Below are 14,978 nucleotides of genomic sequence, written 5' to 3'. Positions count from 1 at the left end.
GGTGCAGTGCACACGGGTGAGAATGAAGCCCTCCTCCTGTCAGCCAGGCACTGCGGCTCTGCAGGGTGGGGGAGCCGGGTGTCAGATGAAACAGGGATGCTCAGGGTGCCAATTAAATAGGGAGCTTGGGGCTGCAGAGAACAAAACCGGAGGAGTAGTTTGCAAACGCTGAGCTGTGAAGAGGAGGAGGAGGTCATCAGCAGGTGAACAGGGAAGGATGTGCAGGGAGATGAAGGGGGCAGAGGGATGGGGCCCTGGGGATGTGTTAGGGCTTTCTGCCAAGTGGGCTGCAGCAGGAGCTGTGACTGGTAGTTCAAAGCACTCTGGCTGCAGAGTTGGAAGGGGGTGATAAGGGTGCTGCAGGGCAGGAGATCTCTAGGGAGCAGCAATGTTTTCGTGATGGGACAGTGCTGCCTGCAGGAAGGGGTTGAAGGGATGGTTTGGCCACAGTCTGTGTCTTCTCACAGAGGGACAGGATATGTCTGCGTCTGAGCTGGCATCTGTGCCTTGTTTGCACAACCCTTTTGAAACACCTGGGAGATGTAGGTTTCCAGGGATGCACCACCTGCCAGCAGGGCAGGTTGGCATCTCTCTGTGATGCTCAATGCACTTGAGCCTACAGCAGCACAGAGAGACTGGCAGGGTCAGCCCTGTGGTCTAGCCCAGTGTCCAGGCCCCCTGGGGTGGGCTGTGTCCCACCTTTCACTGGAGTGGTTTGCTGCCCGGAGGCCACACTGGCAGGGGCACCCTGGGGACTACAGGTGTTACAGAAAAAGGTAACACCTGTTGTTGTATTGGTGTGTACTGTGCTGGACTTAGAGCTCTGTCCTGCCTCAGCTGTGGGTCAAGGATTCTGATAGGATAGGATAGGAGGGAGCAGGTGGGGATACAGGCTGCCTCTCTCTCACCTCAGCTGCCCTTTGAGCAGAGCCTTGCCCACAGAAACCAATGCTTCCCCTTCCCTTCTGCACCTGCTCTCCTCCCACCAGCCCACAGCTGCCCACCTTCTCGTCATCCAGGCAGAGCTCAGGCAGAGGGGTGGTGCAGGCACAGCCCAAAGACCCTCATCTGCCCAAACAGGAGGCAGAGAAGAAAAATTACAGCAGGCACAAATCACTGCTGGGAATTGCCCCTCACTGTCTTCTTACCTGGTGCTACTGTTGCTGCTCTGTCTGATGGCCTGGCCTCCTTTGCCACTTCCCACCGGTGGCTCCAGTGGGAAAAAAAATCACTCTTTGAATGAATTTTGTGGAAAGGAGCCCAGGGGGTGCTGCCTTTCTGCTGGGGATTGGGACACACTGGGAGAAGGAAATCTGGGTGTTTGGGGGCTCCCTGCACCATGACTCATTTCTGTCTTTACCCTTCACCCTGCCATTCCTCACCCCAGTGCCCCAACCAGCAGCCAAGCACTGACCCTTTCTCCTTGCCTCCCTGCAGGTGAAGTGTGACCAGTACTGGCCAAGCCGGGGTACGGAAACCTATGGGATGATCCAGGTGACGCTGCTGGATACAGTTGAGCTGGCGACCTACACTGTCCGCACCTTCGCGCTGTACAAGGTATGGGGCTGGCTGGGCTGTTGCTGCTCCAGGTAGTGCAGAGACACTTCCTGATGCTTCAGGTTGCTCCATGGCCCACAGGCAGAGGCCACTGGCTATGCCTGGCTTGGCCAAGTGTGTGGCCGCTCCATACATGGGCCGTTTCTCACAACTGCAGTAGGAGACTGGCTTGTGCATCTGACCACCACTGCATTTTGGACAGGATACCTGCTGCTCTTCTGTATGCATTCAGACCCTGTGATAGGCCCCAGAGCAGGGCTGTTCTTGCCTCTGGCCAGTGTACATGTAGCAGCTGTCCTCCCATTAGAGTGACAACATGGGAAAGCAGTAAATTATTAGCACTCCTGTCCCTAATGATGCAAATGGAGAGGTTGTTTCTGAGTACAAACCCTTCTCTCCTGCCTGCTGCGTTCCTCATTAGCGTTTGTAAATCCCTGGGGGCAATGCCAGCAGCAGCATGTCATGGCAATGCAGACAGGCTTTACAGTGGGCTGCCTCTGTGGGTGACTGAGTGTGGGCCAGGAGCCTGGCAGTGCTAATGGGGACACACTCACACCCCAAGAAGGCATCTCACCCCCAAGCAGTCACTCAGCCAGTCTTACCACATTGCTGCATAGATCACTCAGCCAATCCCAGACAGGAGCAGGGCAGACTGCAGACCCATCCCAGAGACACCTCTGATGCAGAGGAGTAGGGAGGGAACTGGCTGCTGTAGCCCTTCCATGCCTAGTGCCCGTTTTCCCTGAACATGCAGTGAGTATGCAGGTAGTGAACCTGTGCTGTGCAGAAAGGAGTCTTTCACCTTCCCTGCAGCCTGCTCCACTCCCGCAGAGCTGCTCTGCTCTCTGTATCAGCTGGCTTTCCACAGAACATCTCTGTGTATAGAAGCCTTTGAAGAAACCTACATTTTGCCTCCAAATTTTCAGTGGTGAAAGCCCAATACATGCATCATCACACAGAGCTTTGTGTGTCCCATCAGTGGGTTCCTGGGACGAGACCGTTCTCATGCAAAACAACTCCTCTTTGTCTTCAACAGAATGGCTCCAGTGAGAAGCGAGAGCTGCGGCAGTTCCAGTTCATGGCTTGGCCCGATCATGGGGTACCAGAATACCCCACCCCAATCCTCGCTTTCCTGCGACGGGTCAAGGCCTGTAACCCACCAGATGCTGGGCCCATGGTTGTGCACTGCAGGTAGGATTGTGAGTTTGCAAAGCTGCACCTGGGCACATGCCTTGTGGCTGCAGGAGCTTTAACCCATCTGAAAGCGGAGTCTCCTTTTCTTGTAGGAAAGGTTTCACGGTAGCATAACCTGCACTGGATGCTTGGGTTGGAAACAGGACAGTCCCAGCAGTGGTAATGCAGTGATGACAGTTCTGTTGCTACTGCTGTGTCAGGTTAAACAACACTGCTGCATGGACAGCCTCAGAAAACACATTTTCCTGCAAAACTGCTAGTGCCATTTAAAAATTAAATTATCTGTGCCCAGCATAAGTGGGTAGTACCTTCAGAGGCACATCACTGATAGACGTGCATGCGGTGACCTCTACAAACATTCATACGTGATATTTACGGAGCTCTGTCACAGGGTAGAGAGGCAGCTCTTTAAGCAAAATATCAGTCTACTAAGGCTCAGCATCTTACCCAACCAAGATTTATTTGTACCAGCCAAGAGGGGACTGTTACTGAACAAACCACTCCATCATTGCCGTTCCAGCATACGCCTTACCAGCAGTGTTTAATGCTCTTCTTTCATGCTCTGTTTCAGATGGGAGTGGGGTATAATTAACACACAAACAAGCTGTATTAAAGCCCTGTTAAGGATCTGACTTGCACCATAAATGAGGAAGTGCCTAGCTCCCTATCTCTGCCTGTGTTTAAATATCACAACAGCATATCTGTTGTTTTCAGGGTGCTCTCGGGGTGGGTAGTCTGGGGTTCTCTACTGCTCGTCCAGCAGTTATGGAGAGGCATTCAGTGTCTGAGAGAAGGGCTCAGCATAGACATGCATGATCTCACCTTTCTGCTTCCCCTCTCAGTCTGGCTGTCCTTGTTTAATGGGTTAGGAAACAGTGACCCTGGTTAGGGGACAAGCAGCCCATATTGAATTTATGGGCTTCACTGGCACTGGGGCCCACCCTGCTCTTCAGGTCTTCTGACGTAGCGCACACGTGTGCTGTCACTCTCCTGCCTGTTAAACACATTTCTCCTCTCATGGAGGTGCTGCCAACCACCACAGGGACCAGCAGAGTGTGACACCATGTCCTTTCTGCTCCAGCAGTGGAAGGGGGCCAGCAGAAGGGAGAACTTACATTCTCCAGTGTCTCTCTCCCTCACTCTTCTCGTCACCTCTTTTTTGGAGCTCCACTCACTAGAGAGCAGCCTTTACTCCCCTTTTGTATACTGTAGGTCTGGGTGATCTCTTAAGCAAAATCAGAGCTTGCGTGACATCTGTAGGAGACCGTGTCACCTCAGGCCACGTGCTCTGTTCCCACAGTGCCGGCGTGGGCCGAACCGGGTGCTTCATCGTCATCGATGCCATGCTGGAGCGGATGAAGCACGAGAAGACCGTGGACATCTACGGCCACGTGACGTGCATGCGCTCTCAGCGCAACTACATGGTGCAGACAGAGGACCAGTACATCTTCATCCACGAGGCCTTGCTGGAGGCTGCCACGTGTGGCAATACCGAGGTGCCTGCACGCAACCTCTTCGCTCACATCCAGAAGCTGACCCAGGTGCCAGCAGGCGAGAGCGTTACCTCCATGGAGCTGGAATTCAAGGTTGGTGGCAGAGCCCCGCCGCCCCACTTCTCCAGCCCCCCCGTCTCTGCCCACAGAACCCCACGGGCCGCTCGCCCAGGGGTTGGGAGAGGAGAGCTATGGATCATTACAGGCAGTTATTCTTTTGTGTGTTTCTGAAGCAGGTAGGCAGTGATTTGAAATACATTTGAATTGTAAAGCTTGTGTCGGCCACGGTCCCCCCTGAATTGGCAGCTTCTGGGGAGGATATAAAAGGCAGATGGATGTGCAGTTCTCAGCAGCACGTTCTGCTCTGGGTTCACTGTGCGGCGGGAGCTGCATCTGAAATCAGATGCAGATCATGTTAGTGATAATTGATGTTACTGTGAACAACTTGTCTGGAAATGGCTCCAATTTAAATATGTGAGACATTTCTAGCCTCGTTTCTTCAATGCTGAGATCTGTTATCTTTTAACCACCTCAGCACCAAGGCTCAGTGTCTAGAATTGATGAAATTGGTGAAAAGGCACACTGTTTTTAGGAAGCCAAGCCCACATTTTGCTGCCTGTATCTGTGAATGCCAACTGCAGATATTTATTACAGCCTTGGAGCTGGAAGTGAGCTCTGGTAAGCGCCCATATTCTCAGATGAGGTGCATTAGTCCAGGGAACTCATGCAGGAGAATATAGCTCATGCGGGGAGGCAGCAGACCATGCAGGCTGTGAAATGAACTGCAGCAGTACAGCTGCACCCTGGGGATTCCCTCCAAGTGACGAAGGAGCAGGAGAGGCAAAATATTGACTTTCTGCGTAAACTGGGAATAGTTTAACAGCTCTGTCCTGTAGTTATCAGAGCTGCTGGTGTCCTGGGCTTGGGACTGTAGAATATGCTGCGTGAGTGTCTCGTGGTGACACCTGCCATAAGAAACTCCTTCAGAGAGCCATGGCAGAATTTCACTCAACTCAAGCAGGTCTGTTGTAACAACAACAACATTTTGTTTTCCTTTTATTTCTCCCAGGGTATCTTTAGAACAGTAATGAAATTTGCCTCTCTCTGAACCCTGGCAGTGTCCACGGCATGAGAAACCCTGGGGAGCAGGATATAGGAGGACCTCACAATGCTGCATCTCTCCCCAGAGAGCAACCCTGTCCTTCTATGGGGAGCCTCTGCCAAGGACCAGCTGCCACTCATAGAAGGATGGCTCTGGAGATCCTGGAGGCAGTCTTTTTGGGAAGGAAAACAAGAAAAAGGGGGGGAAAAGAAAGAGGGACTTCTGTTTGAATGTCTCTGCCAGCAGATCTAAGTAACACATTTACCATGACTCCAGTTTACAGGACTCAAAGAGAACCATAAAATGTCTCACAGTAGCCCAAAATAGATCTTCTTTACCTAAAACTGTCACAATTCTCACATTTTCTTGGGTTCTTCTGGGTGAGAAGTAAATAGCAAGACATTGTTGGAAGAGGGAAAGCTTTCCTTCCCTGACGCCACCAGGCACGTGTCCCTGGCTCAGTGAGCTGCAAAGCTTCATGTCCTGGTCCTGTGTGTGTCAGAGAGCTGCTGTGGGTCTCCACTCCACTAGGAGGCTTTGGGGCTGTGCCATAGGTCAGCACAGGTGGTTCCCCTGTTGTCAGCTACAGCCATGTGCCTAAAGCCAGCAGCAAGGCCAGGCTGTGCCTGGGTGTGCAGTGCCATGGGAGAGGGGCTGACACGGTGCTGAAAACCAGATGGGTGATTACTGTGAAACAGAGCATCCAGGTGCAGCCTCCTCATAACATGGTGACAAAGCCCTTTGTCTGGTCCAGAAGGACCTGATCCCCAGCAGCTGTCCCTCGGTCAGAGGAGGGAGCGTGGATGTGTGCCCAGAGGAACTCCTGCCTGCCCTGCTGGCAGGGCCCCAGTTTTACCCCCAGCCTGCTGCATCCCCAGCAGGAATCTGAAATGTCTTCTCCTCTTTCAGCTGCTGGCCAACTCTAAAGCACATACCTCACGTTTCATCAGTGCCAACCTCCCGTGCAACAAATTCAAGAACCGCCTCGTGAACATCATGCCATACGAGCTGACCAGAGTCTGTCTGCAGCCCATCCGGGGTGTTGAGGGCTCTGATTACATCAATGCCAGCTTCATAGATGGGTACAGGTAAGGATCACCTTAGGTGACTGGGCCAGCCTGTCCTGCTTGCTTCAAAACCTGGGCAAGGCTGCCTTCTCCTCTTTCCCAAGGACTGGTCCTGACTGTCTAAGGTGGGCTGGGATCACGTTGTTGAATTTTATCACTTTCCATCTTCTCAGACACTCCAGTGTGTACAGTTACAATATGTGAAGACTGATAGTGAGTGAGTGCTGCCAGGCTGGCTTGTGTTGCTGTACACAGATGCCCACAAGCCTGGAGTGGCAGGCTGTGTTGGCTCCTGTGGAGGTTTTATGGGATATTCTGGTAGGCATCTCTTGGCATGTGTTTTATATCTGCAGCATCTAACGCAAACCTGCCTCCCCTCAGTAGCTGTAGCAACCAGAGGTAGAAGTGTGCTTGCACTGAGTGGCTGATCCAGGCAGCAGCCCGAGGCTCGTTGTTCCATGTCTTGGTTTTGGGGAGAGTCTGTGGATCCTCAGGCAGGGCTGGTGCTGAGCACTGGGGATCCCATCACTGGGTTCCACTCTCCAGAACACCTTTTAGAAAGCACACATTAAGATCTAGTGGAGCAATAATATTAACATTTTCTGTATCTATCTGCTGCATCGCATTCTCAGATGCAAAGTGCCAGGAGAGAAAAATTAAGGCAAACAGTCCAGTGGCCACATCCCCTTCCCAGCCAATCCCTAGACAATAACTCATACTAAATCCCAGTGATGCACATAGAAGGCTCGTTCCTGTCATCTCTCTGTGCACCATGACAGTAGGGTCACCCAGTGCAGGAGTAGGGGATACAACGATGGATGTGGCACATTTGATCTCCAGCTTGGCTCTGCCAACTGCCTCTTTTGGGCTGGTGCCCTCCCAGCAGCAAAAGGCACTGCCAAAGGGAACAAATGTGGGTGCATCCAGGCCAGAGGCTCTGTGCCTTGTCCCTGCTCCAGCAGCTGAGCCCAGCCAGGGCTCCCAGGGAGAAGGGCTACACGGAGGCAAGAGTGGACGGGGAGCAACCCAGGGAGCATCCCAAAGCAGCAAAACCACAGCAAGCCAGGCTCCCTCAGGGTGGGACAGAGTAATGGGGAAGGATAAAGGCACTGGAGAAAAGCTGTCACAGAGCAGCCTCTGCTCCCTCCTGCCTGTGCGGCTCCGAGCTGTCTGGCACCGGTCATTAACGTGGCCGCCTGCACACCCACCCCTGCAGTCTGGGTCTGACAGACAGGCTGCATCCACTCTGTCCTGGCTCCAGAGCTGGTGGAGAGCAATGCTGGCTTTGCCCCTTGGTGATGCTACGGAGGGAGGTGGAGAACTGCGAGCACGGCAGGTGGTACCATTTCATGTGCTACCTACCCCATCCCCGAAGAGCTCTGTTATCTCTTCCTGTCCTTTCCTTTGAACTAGCAATCTTCTAGGTATTATCTACAGAAATCAGTTGGCCCAAGGTCCTGCAGATATCACTGATGCTGCATCTTTATTAGCTCTTTCGTTCTGCAACCCTGCTCCCTGTTTTTTGTGATGTCTTACGCATCCTCCTTGAAGCAGCCCCTGTCTGCATCCTGCTGCCTTGCAGCACGTTCATTAATTTTAGCACCATTAAAAATAGCACCAGCAGAGGGATGAAGGTAGAACAGAGGGATGAAGACAGGACGAGGATGCCGACCCCGGTCCCGCGGGCTCCAGCGCCCCGCAGTGGTGGAGCCAGCCCGGGCTCTGCCGTGCCAGGCTGGGAGCTCGGTGAACCAAGGAACCGGCACCGAGGGAGCTTTCTTCAGGATGGAGTCCTATCTGGGGCAGGTCATATGGAAAGTTTGGAGAGATGCTCTGGTTTGCAGTAGAAAACCAAGAACAAATTCTGAAGCTTCAAAAAAGCAGGCAAAACAGTATTCGTGGTTTCCACACTGCCCTCGTTATTAGCTGGTGTGCGTGATCTGGGTGACCCGATTCAGCTGCTCTGTGTCTTCCCATACAATGGGAGGAATGGGGGGTGCTGCAGAGAGTAAAAGTGCAGGAATGCAGGGGTGCTGCTGGGATCATCCCCAAGCACAGCCTCTCCTTCCAGCCCAGGTGGGTGCTGGCAGCCTGCTCATGTGGGCCTGGGTGCTAAGAGGGCTCTCAGTGCAGCAGCAAGAGGCTGGGCTGCAGACACCATCACCCCAGCAAGGACTAAGAGCCTTTCTGGATCCTTCACCTTGTGGTGCTCACTGCATCTGTGGGAAGCACTTAGGAGATCCTTGCTGGGCAGGCTCATTTCTCCCCCAGCGCCCATGTCTGGTCCTAGAGACCTGCCTCCTGCAGCTGGATTGTCAGCCTTGCTCCCAGCTGCACAGGGACCCTGCCCTCAGCACTTCTGGCCCACCAGCCCCCAGGAGCAGCTGGTCTGTGCACCCGGATCTGCTCTGAGCACCATTATGTTTGTGTTCTGCAGGCAGCAGAAGGCCTACATTGCCACGCAGGGACCGCTGGCCGAGACCACGGAGGATTTCTGGCGGATGCTCTGGGAGCACAACTCCACCATCGTGGTGATGTTGACAAAGCTGCGTGAGATGGGCCGGGTACGAATCCTCCTGGGGGGACAAGGGGGCTGTGGGGCTGCTGTCTGTGGGCATGACCTCTTGGCTCACCTCAGTCTCTTTCCAGCACCAGCCACTCTGGGCCAGCCTCCTGCTGGCATGTGCAGTGGCTCACCCTGTGGCCCCACAACCACATTTGCCTGCAGAGGGGAGGAGGGAGGAGCAGCAGTTTGTCAGTGCTAATGTCTTGCCCTACTCCTCATCCACAGGAGAAGTGCCATCAGTACTGGCCTGCAGAGCGCTCTGCCCGGTACCAGTACTTCGTGGTGGATCCCATGGCAGAGTACAACATGCCACAGTACATCCTCCGGGAGTTCAAGGTGACGGATGCCAGGGTAAGTGCATCTGCTGGCTCCCCTGCCTCCCATGCCTCTGCCCTGCCCAGGCCAGCCAAGGGAGTGTGCAGCAGCTCCTGCAGGAACACAAAAGTTAAGTGCTGCCTTGCACTGCAGGCAGAAAGGGCTGCTGCCTACCACCTGCTGCTCCTCTCACCACAGTTTGTGCCTTGACAGCTGTGGCAGCCCTGATGAGCAGCTCAGGGTCCCTGTCAGCACCAGATCCTGGCTTGCCTGTACTGCCCACTTGGGCAAGCATTTAACACAGATCCCCCTGCACTTGAAGTCTCTGTCTGCAGAGACCAGGTGCAGGATACCTGTGTGACAGTAAACATGGTCCTGGGATGGAGTTGGGCCCCAGACAGGACCAGGACACTGACCAAACAGACCCTGCAGGGGCCAAAGCCTTGCTCAGCTTAGCTGCCGTGAGGTGAGAATGAGAGGATAGAGGCAGCCCCCAGAGATGCAGCAAAAGATCTGCCTGGGCTCGTCTGTGGCCTGTGCACCCTCTCACCTGGCCTGGGGGTCAGGGAGAACAGGTCACCAGTGCTGAGGGGAGCGAGATCAGCCCCTCACCCGTGGTTCACCTCTAACACCCCTCTCCCTGCAGGACGGCCAGTCACGGACCATCCGCCAGTTCCAGTTCACAGACTGGCCTGAGCAGGGAGTGCCAAAGACGGGAGAGGGCTTCATCGACTTCATTGGGCAGGTGCACAAGACCAAGGAGCAGTTTGGGCAGGATGGGCCCATCACAGTGCACTGCAGGTAAGTGGGGCCTGTGGCCTCTCCCCACCAAGCAGGTCCCTGTGCTCCATGAGCGGCTTGCACCACTCCTGGGAGCTCTGCAGAGCCTTCCTGGGGCTGGCAGGACTTCTAATGGCACCTCTTGCTCCCCGTGCAGCGCTGGGGTTGGGCGCACAGGCGTGTTCATCACGCTCAGCATCGTGCTGGAGAGGATGCGCTACGAGGGGGTGGTGGACATGTTCCAGATGGTGAAGACCTTGCGGACGCAGCGGCCAGCCATGGTGCAGACAGAGGTGAGCATCCCCTCCTCTGCAGGGCAGTGGAGATCTGTGGGAGAAGGGAGGGGAGCTGATGTCTCTGGATGTTGAACCCTGCTGTGTGCTGTCCTTGTGTCCCCACTTCTCATATTTCCCTCCTTGCTGCCTTGCAGGACCAGTACCAGCTGTGCTACAGAGCCGCGCTGGAGTATCTTGGCAGCTTCGACCACTATGCAACGTAACTAGTGCTTTCCTCCAGTCGTGGTGGGGATGTCTAGGAGTGGAGACGGGTTCCTCTGAGCCAGAGCCGCCCATTCCTCAGTCCTTCTGTACAGGTGGAGGTACTGCCCAGGCAGCAGACCTCCACGCCAACCAGTTTTGACCACGGCATTTAGGAACTTAGCCCCAGCACCAAATGAGGGAATCCGACTCCAAAAGCATTTCCAGTCTCTGGCTGAATTTCTGCTCATGTGCATCTCTCACCCTCTCTCACGCCGACTGCATTTCACAGCGAGGCTTTAGGTGGGTGGAATGGGATCTTTTTTTTAAACATGTAAAATAGTTACTAGTGGTTTTTATAATCTCCTCTCTCTTTATTTTTTATTTTTTGCAAGTCTTAATGTTTTGCCCAGACAGAACTGGACCCGCCAAACCTTTGGGAGTTGGGTTGGTTTTTTTTTTTCCATTTCTTTTTGCTTTTACATTTTTTACTGCCCTGTGTTTATTTCAGCCCAGTCACTGCTGGTTCTGCCCATTTTAGTGCAGCTTCCTTGGTAATTTGCAGCAGCTGGCTTGTGGTTCCTGCCCGGCTCCATTCCCCATAGGCTGCTTTTTAATCCTCTGTAGAATATGAAATTTCATGGAACTGGACCTAAGCTACCAATTATTTTTTTAGTCTCCTCCCCCCCATTATTTCCTTAGTAGGTTTGGGTTTGGGAGGGCATGTGGGGGCGCCGGAGAAGCGGTCCCCGTTGTCAGCTGGAAACCGTTCAGTCCTATTACAATACGTGTTCAACCAATCCAGTGACCGTGTGTATTGGCAGATCCTGATATGACGTGAGTTGTCGTCGCCTTGTTTGTGAGAGACCCGAAATCCCGGGCTCCAGGCATTGGAACCTCTTTTTGTGTGTCTTGCTGGGAAGGGGGCAGGAGAAGCGAGAGGGTCCGACACTTCCCTGGGGAGGGGATGGAAAGAGCAAGACATGGCCCTTTGTGTTAATCCCACTGTTCTGTGCGTGCAAGCACCATCCTGTCACCTCTCACCAGTGGAGTGCATCAGAGCATTTACACAGGCAAAGAGCACAAGCCCAGGCGACCCAGAGCGGAGCTGGGCCGGCTCTCTTTGGAAGCAGGGTACTGCAAGGAAGGGGAGGGGAGTACACATGGCTTCAGAGGTTGGGTGTATCTATAATTTCTGCTATCCTGCAAATGTTAAGAGTCACTAGAATATTGTACTTTCCGCTACTTCAGGACGTTCTAATGAACCAATGTGGCAAGACTACTGGACTTAATTTAATGGTACTATATATTAATACTCCTTATTATATCACGCTTGCACTAAAGACGGGGAGTGAGCAGCCCTCTTTCGAGTGCATTGAGTTATGAATAAAGGTGGTGGAAGGGTATCTAATTGTATTATCACATGTATTCCGAATGTTAAGAATCCAAGCTACGTTGAAATCAGCAATCCAGGGTTGGTAATGTTGGAGGACACATTCATTTTTACCTTGTGGATGCATAGTGCTGTAGGGGTCACTGTTGTATACAGTCTGTTTTCTATTTGTTAATAAAAAAAAAAATCTACAGCATCATTGCATAATTCTTGATGTTAATAAATTTGAATAATTGGGTTTCATACAAGCTGGCTTTCCTGTCTGTTTCTTCAGCAGTAAACAGAGGCCGTAGAGTTCTTTGGCAATGGGCATGCTCCTCAGCCTGTGGCAGGGAAGTCGTTTCCCACAGGCACATCCCAGCCACAAGTGCCCCACACTTTCTGCAAAGACCCTGTGCCTGAGGGAGCTTGGAAATCCTCTGTGACAACTCCCTTTATGCATGCATATGTTCACCTCCTGCCCATTTGCACCTGTACTGGGGTGCACTGATCAGCACCCGGCTGGACTTGCTTGTGGGTTTGCAGGATGGACAGTTCGTGGGGCCCTGACCCACATGGTTCTGCCCCTTGCATGGCCTTTTCCTTGCACACCTGTGCTGTTTGCACCAAAGATGGTGCTGTAAGACAGTGTTTGGCCCCTTCCCTTTGGAGTCTCAGACAGAGACCATATTTGCACTGAGTGGTGGAGCTGGGTAGCTACTGCTGGCTTTTTTTTTTTCCTTTCCATGGTGAAAATTTTCCATTCCTTAGTCATTCCAGGTAGCCCCCAAAGCAGCCTCAGATAAGCAGCTTTGTAAAGGGCACAGTTTGGCAGGTGGGATAGCAGCTAAATGGCAGCTAGTCAGAGGTGAATTCCTGGGCACTGAGGTGCTTTTCTGCTCTTTGTATTTTCAGATTTTTATTCATTCCACTGATAGCTGTAGCAAGAGCTGTGTAGGCAGTGCCTAGGCTTGGCTTGCCTCCTAGTGATGCTAACTCATAGGATCATGGAGTGGTTTGGGTTAGAAGGGACCTTTAAAGATCACTACTCTGAATATAATGTTGCCCAAGCATCAGCCCTTTGAGATTTTGTTACTTTAAATTTTGTTTTTCAAGGGCAAAATAGTCATTAAGTATGGAAAAGAAGCAGCTGTACCACTGAACAAATCTGAGTGGACTCTGCGCAGTAGCTTGGCAACTCCTTCCCCCACAGTCCTGGCATTTCTTGTCCTAAGCAGCGTTGCCATTTTCATTTGTAACATTTCCTAGTTGAGTGACTTCTTTTTTTTTCTTTTTTTTTTTTCCTTTTTTGCTTGTTCTGACCTGGTTCATTTCTGAGAGCAAGAATAATTCTGATCCTTCCAATTAAAAGCTCATTGCCACCCTTTTGCCAGTTATAATAAGCAGTCTCAGTCCACAGTAACAATTACAGGTTATCGAGCTCCCCTACCTACGCATTTCTGCTCACAGGAACATTTTAGCACTGGTTATCATAAAAAGACAGGCTCCTGTCTCCTGTGGGCAGCAGATTGAGGGAAGTGATTCTGCCCTTCTACTCTGCTCTCGTGAGACCCCCCCCACCTGGAACACTGTGCCCAGCTGTGGGGGCCCCAACGTAAGACCCATAAGGACCTGCTGGAGCAGGCACAGAGGAGGTCATGAAGATGCTCAGAGGGCTGGAGCAGCTCTCCTGTGAAGACAGGCTGAGAGAGCTGGGGTTGTTCAGCCTGGAGAAGAGAAGGCTCCAAAGAGACTTTACAGCAACCTCCAGTGCCTGAAGGGGCTAGAAGAGAATTGGAGCAGAATTTTTCACAAGGGTCTGCAGAGACAGGAAATGGGAAGATGACCTTAAACTGAAAGAGGGCAGGGCTAGATTAGATATAAGGAAGAAATCTTTTACTGTGAGGGTGATGAGGCGTCAGAACAGGTTTCCCAGAGAAGTTGTGGATGCCCCATCCCTGGAAGTGTTCAAGGCCAGGTTGGATGCAACTTTGAGCAATCTGGTCAAGTGGAAGGCATCCTTGCCCATGGCAGGGGGTTGGAATGTGATGATGTTCAAGGTCCCTTCTAACCCAAACCATTCTGTGATTCTATGATATTAGAAAGTTAGCCTTTCTTGATTAAAGGATAACCAGTGCAGCTGCCAAGCCACCAAGAAGGCCAGAAACACAGAGTTTGTCTCAAAATTGTTATCTGACATTTGTAGGAGGCTCTGTGTGGTGTCTGCTGTTGTTTTAATCCACTCTGTGGTTTGTATACCTGGCAATTCAGATGAGCAAATGAGAGGCAGCAGACCAGGGAAAACCTGTGTTGGAGTGGTTTGTTAGGACTTTCAAGGCTGCTACATGCTCTGAAGGAAATGCATATCAGGAGAAACACACAGTGAAATTAAGGTTTTATTTAGGCATGAAGGACCAAGTATACTCTCTGAGGATGGCTATGAGCTCTTCAGGTGGGTTCTGCTTGCTTTTAAGGTTGCCTATTGGCACTTACACACTTAAAATGCATTTAGCACACCACGATCTGTGGAGCTGTGAAAATCGCAGGCAGTCCCATCCACAGAGAGGTCAGTGTCCCTAGACAGGTTCTGCCAAGCACTCATCCTTGTCCACACTGGAAAGCATTTGCTGCTAAAGCTGTACTGTCAGGTCCCAATCCTTCACACAATAGTGGTGGATTATTGGCAACATCCGTTCGGCACTTTTGCATATTTCTGGATGACGGGCCAAAAGTTCTGGCGTGGGTCAGGCCTGGCTCCAGCCCAGCCCAGCCCCAGCCTGAATTCACTGCCAGACGTTTGCACAGTATCAAATTCTCCTCTGGCTTTGCTTACACACGGAAATTGTAGGTGTATAATTAGCCCAGTTCACGCGTTCGGTTGGCACACGCCTATTGTGTGTCACCACTCGGCTCAGGGCAGCGCCCATCTGCACGGGATCAGTGCCCAGCGCTTCACACCCCGCGGGACCGGGCTCGGCTGCACCCGGCGGGACTCCCCAGGGCCGGGATCCCTGTGGGACCCCTGTGTGACCCCTGTGGGACCCCTGTGTGACCCC

The 14,978-nt window shown here is 52.5% G+C and overlaps 1 protein-coding gene across 10 annotated transcripts in view; it reads left to right on the top strand.

Annotated features, from left to right (window-relative positions):
- Positions 1-12,191, top strand: part of PTPRF (protein tyrosine phosphatase receptor type F) — a 287,439-nt gene extending 275,248 nt beyond the window's left edge. For all 10 annotated transcript variants that reach the window (XM_018072218.2, XM_018072212.2, XM_018072223.2 and 7 more), the window contains 9 exons: positions 1,438-1,557; positions 2,594-2,748; positions 4,052-4,337; positions 6,256-6,434; positions 8,851-8,977; positions 9,205-9,330; positions 9,941-10,095; positions 10,232-10,367; positions 10,505-12,191. In XM_018072218.2, coding sequence (XP_017927707.1) covers positions 1,438-1,557; positions 2,594-2,748; positions 4,052-4,337; positions 6,256-6,434; positions 8,851-8,977; positions 9,205-9,330; positions 9,941-10,095; positions 10,232-10,367; positions 10,505-10,573 — 1,353 coding nt within the window. In that variant the 3' untranslated portion in view covers positions 10,574-12,191. The remainder of the gene's footprint in view (positions 1-1,437; positions 1,558-2,593; positions 2,749-4,051; positions 4,338-6,255; positions 6,435-8,850; positions 8,978-9,204; positions 9,331-9,940; positions 10,096-10,231; positions 10,368-10,504) is intronic.
- Positions 12,192-14,978: the final 2,787 nt, after the last annotated feature.

The sequence above is a fragment of the Manacus vitellinus genome, unplaced genomic scaffold, assembly GCF_001715985.3.
Source record: "Manacus vitellinus isolate BGI_N305 unplaced genomic scaffold, ASM171598v3 scaffold_21_pilon, whole genome shotgun sequence".
NCBI classification, from domain to species: domain Eukaryota; kingdom Metazoa; phylum Chordata; class Aves; order Passeriformes; family Pipridae; genus Manacus; species Manacus vitellinus.
Note: the sequence above shows the minus strand (reverse complement) of the source record. Positions and strands in the feature narration are given on the sequence as shown.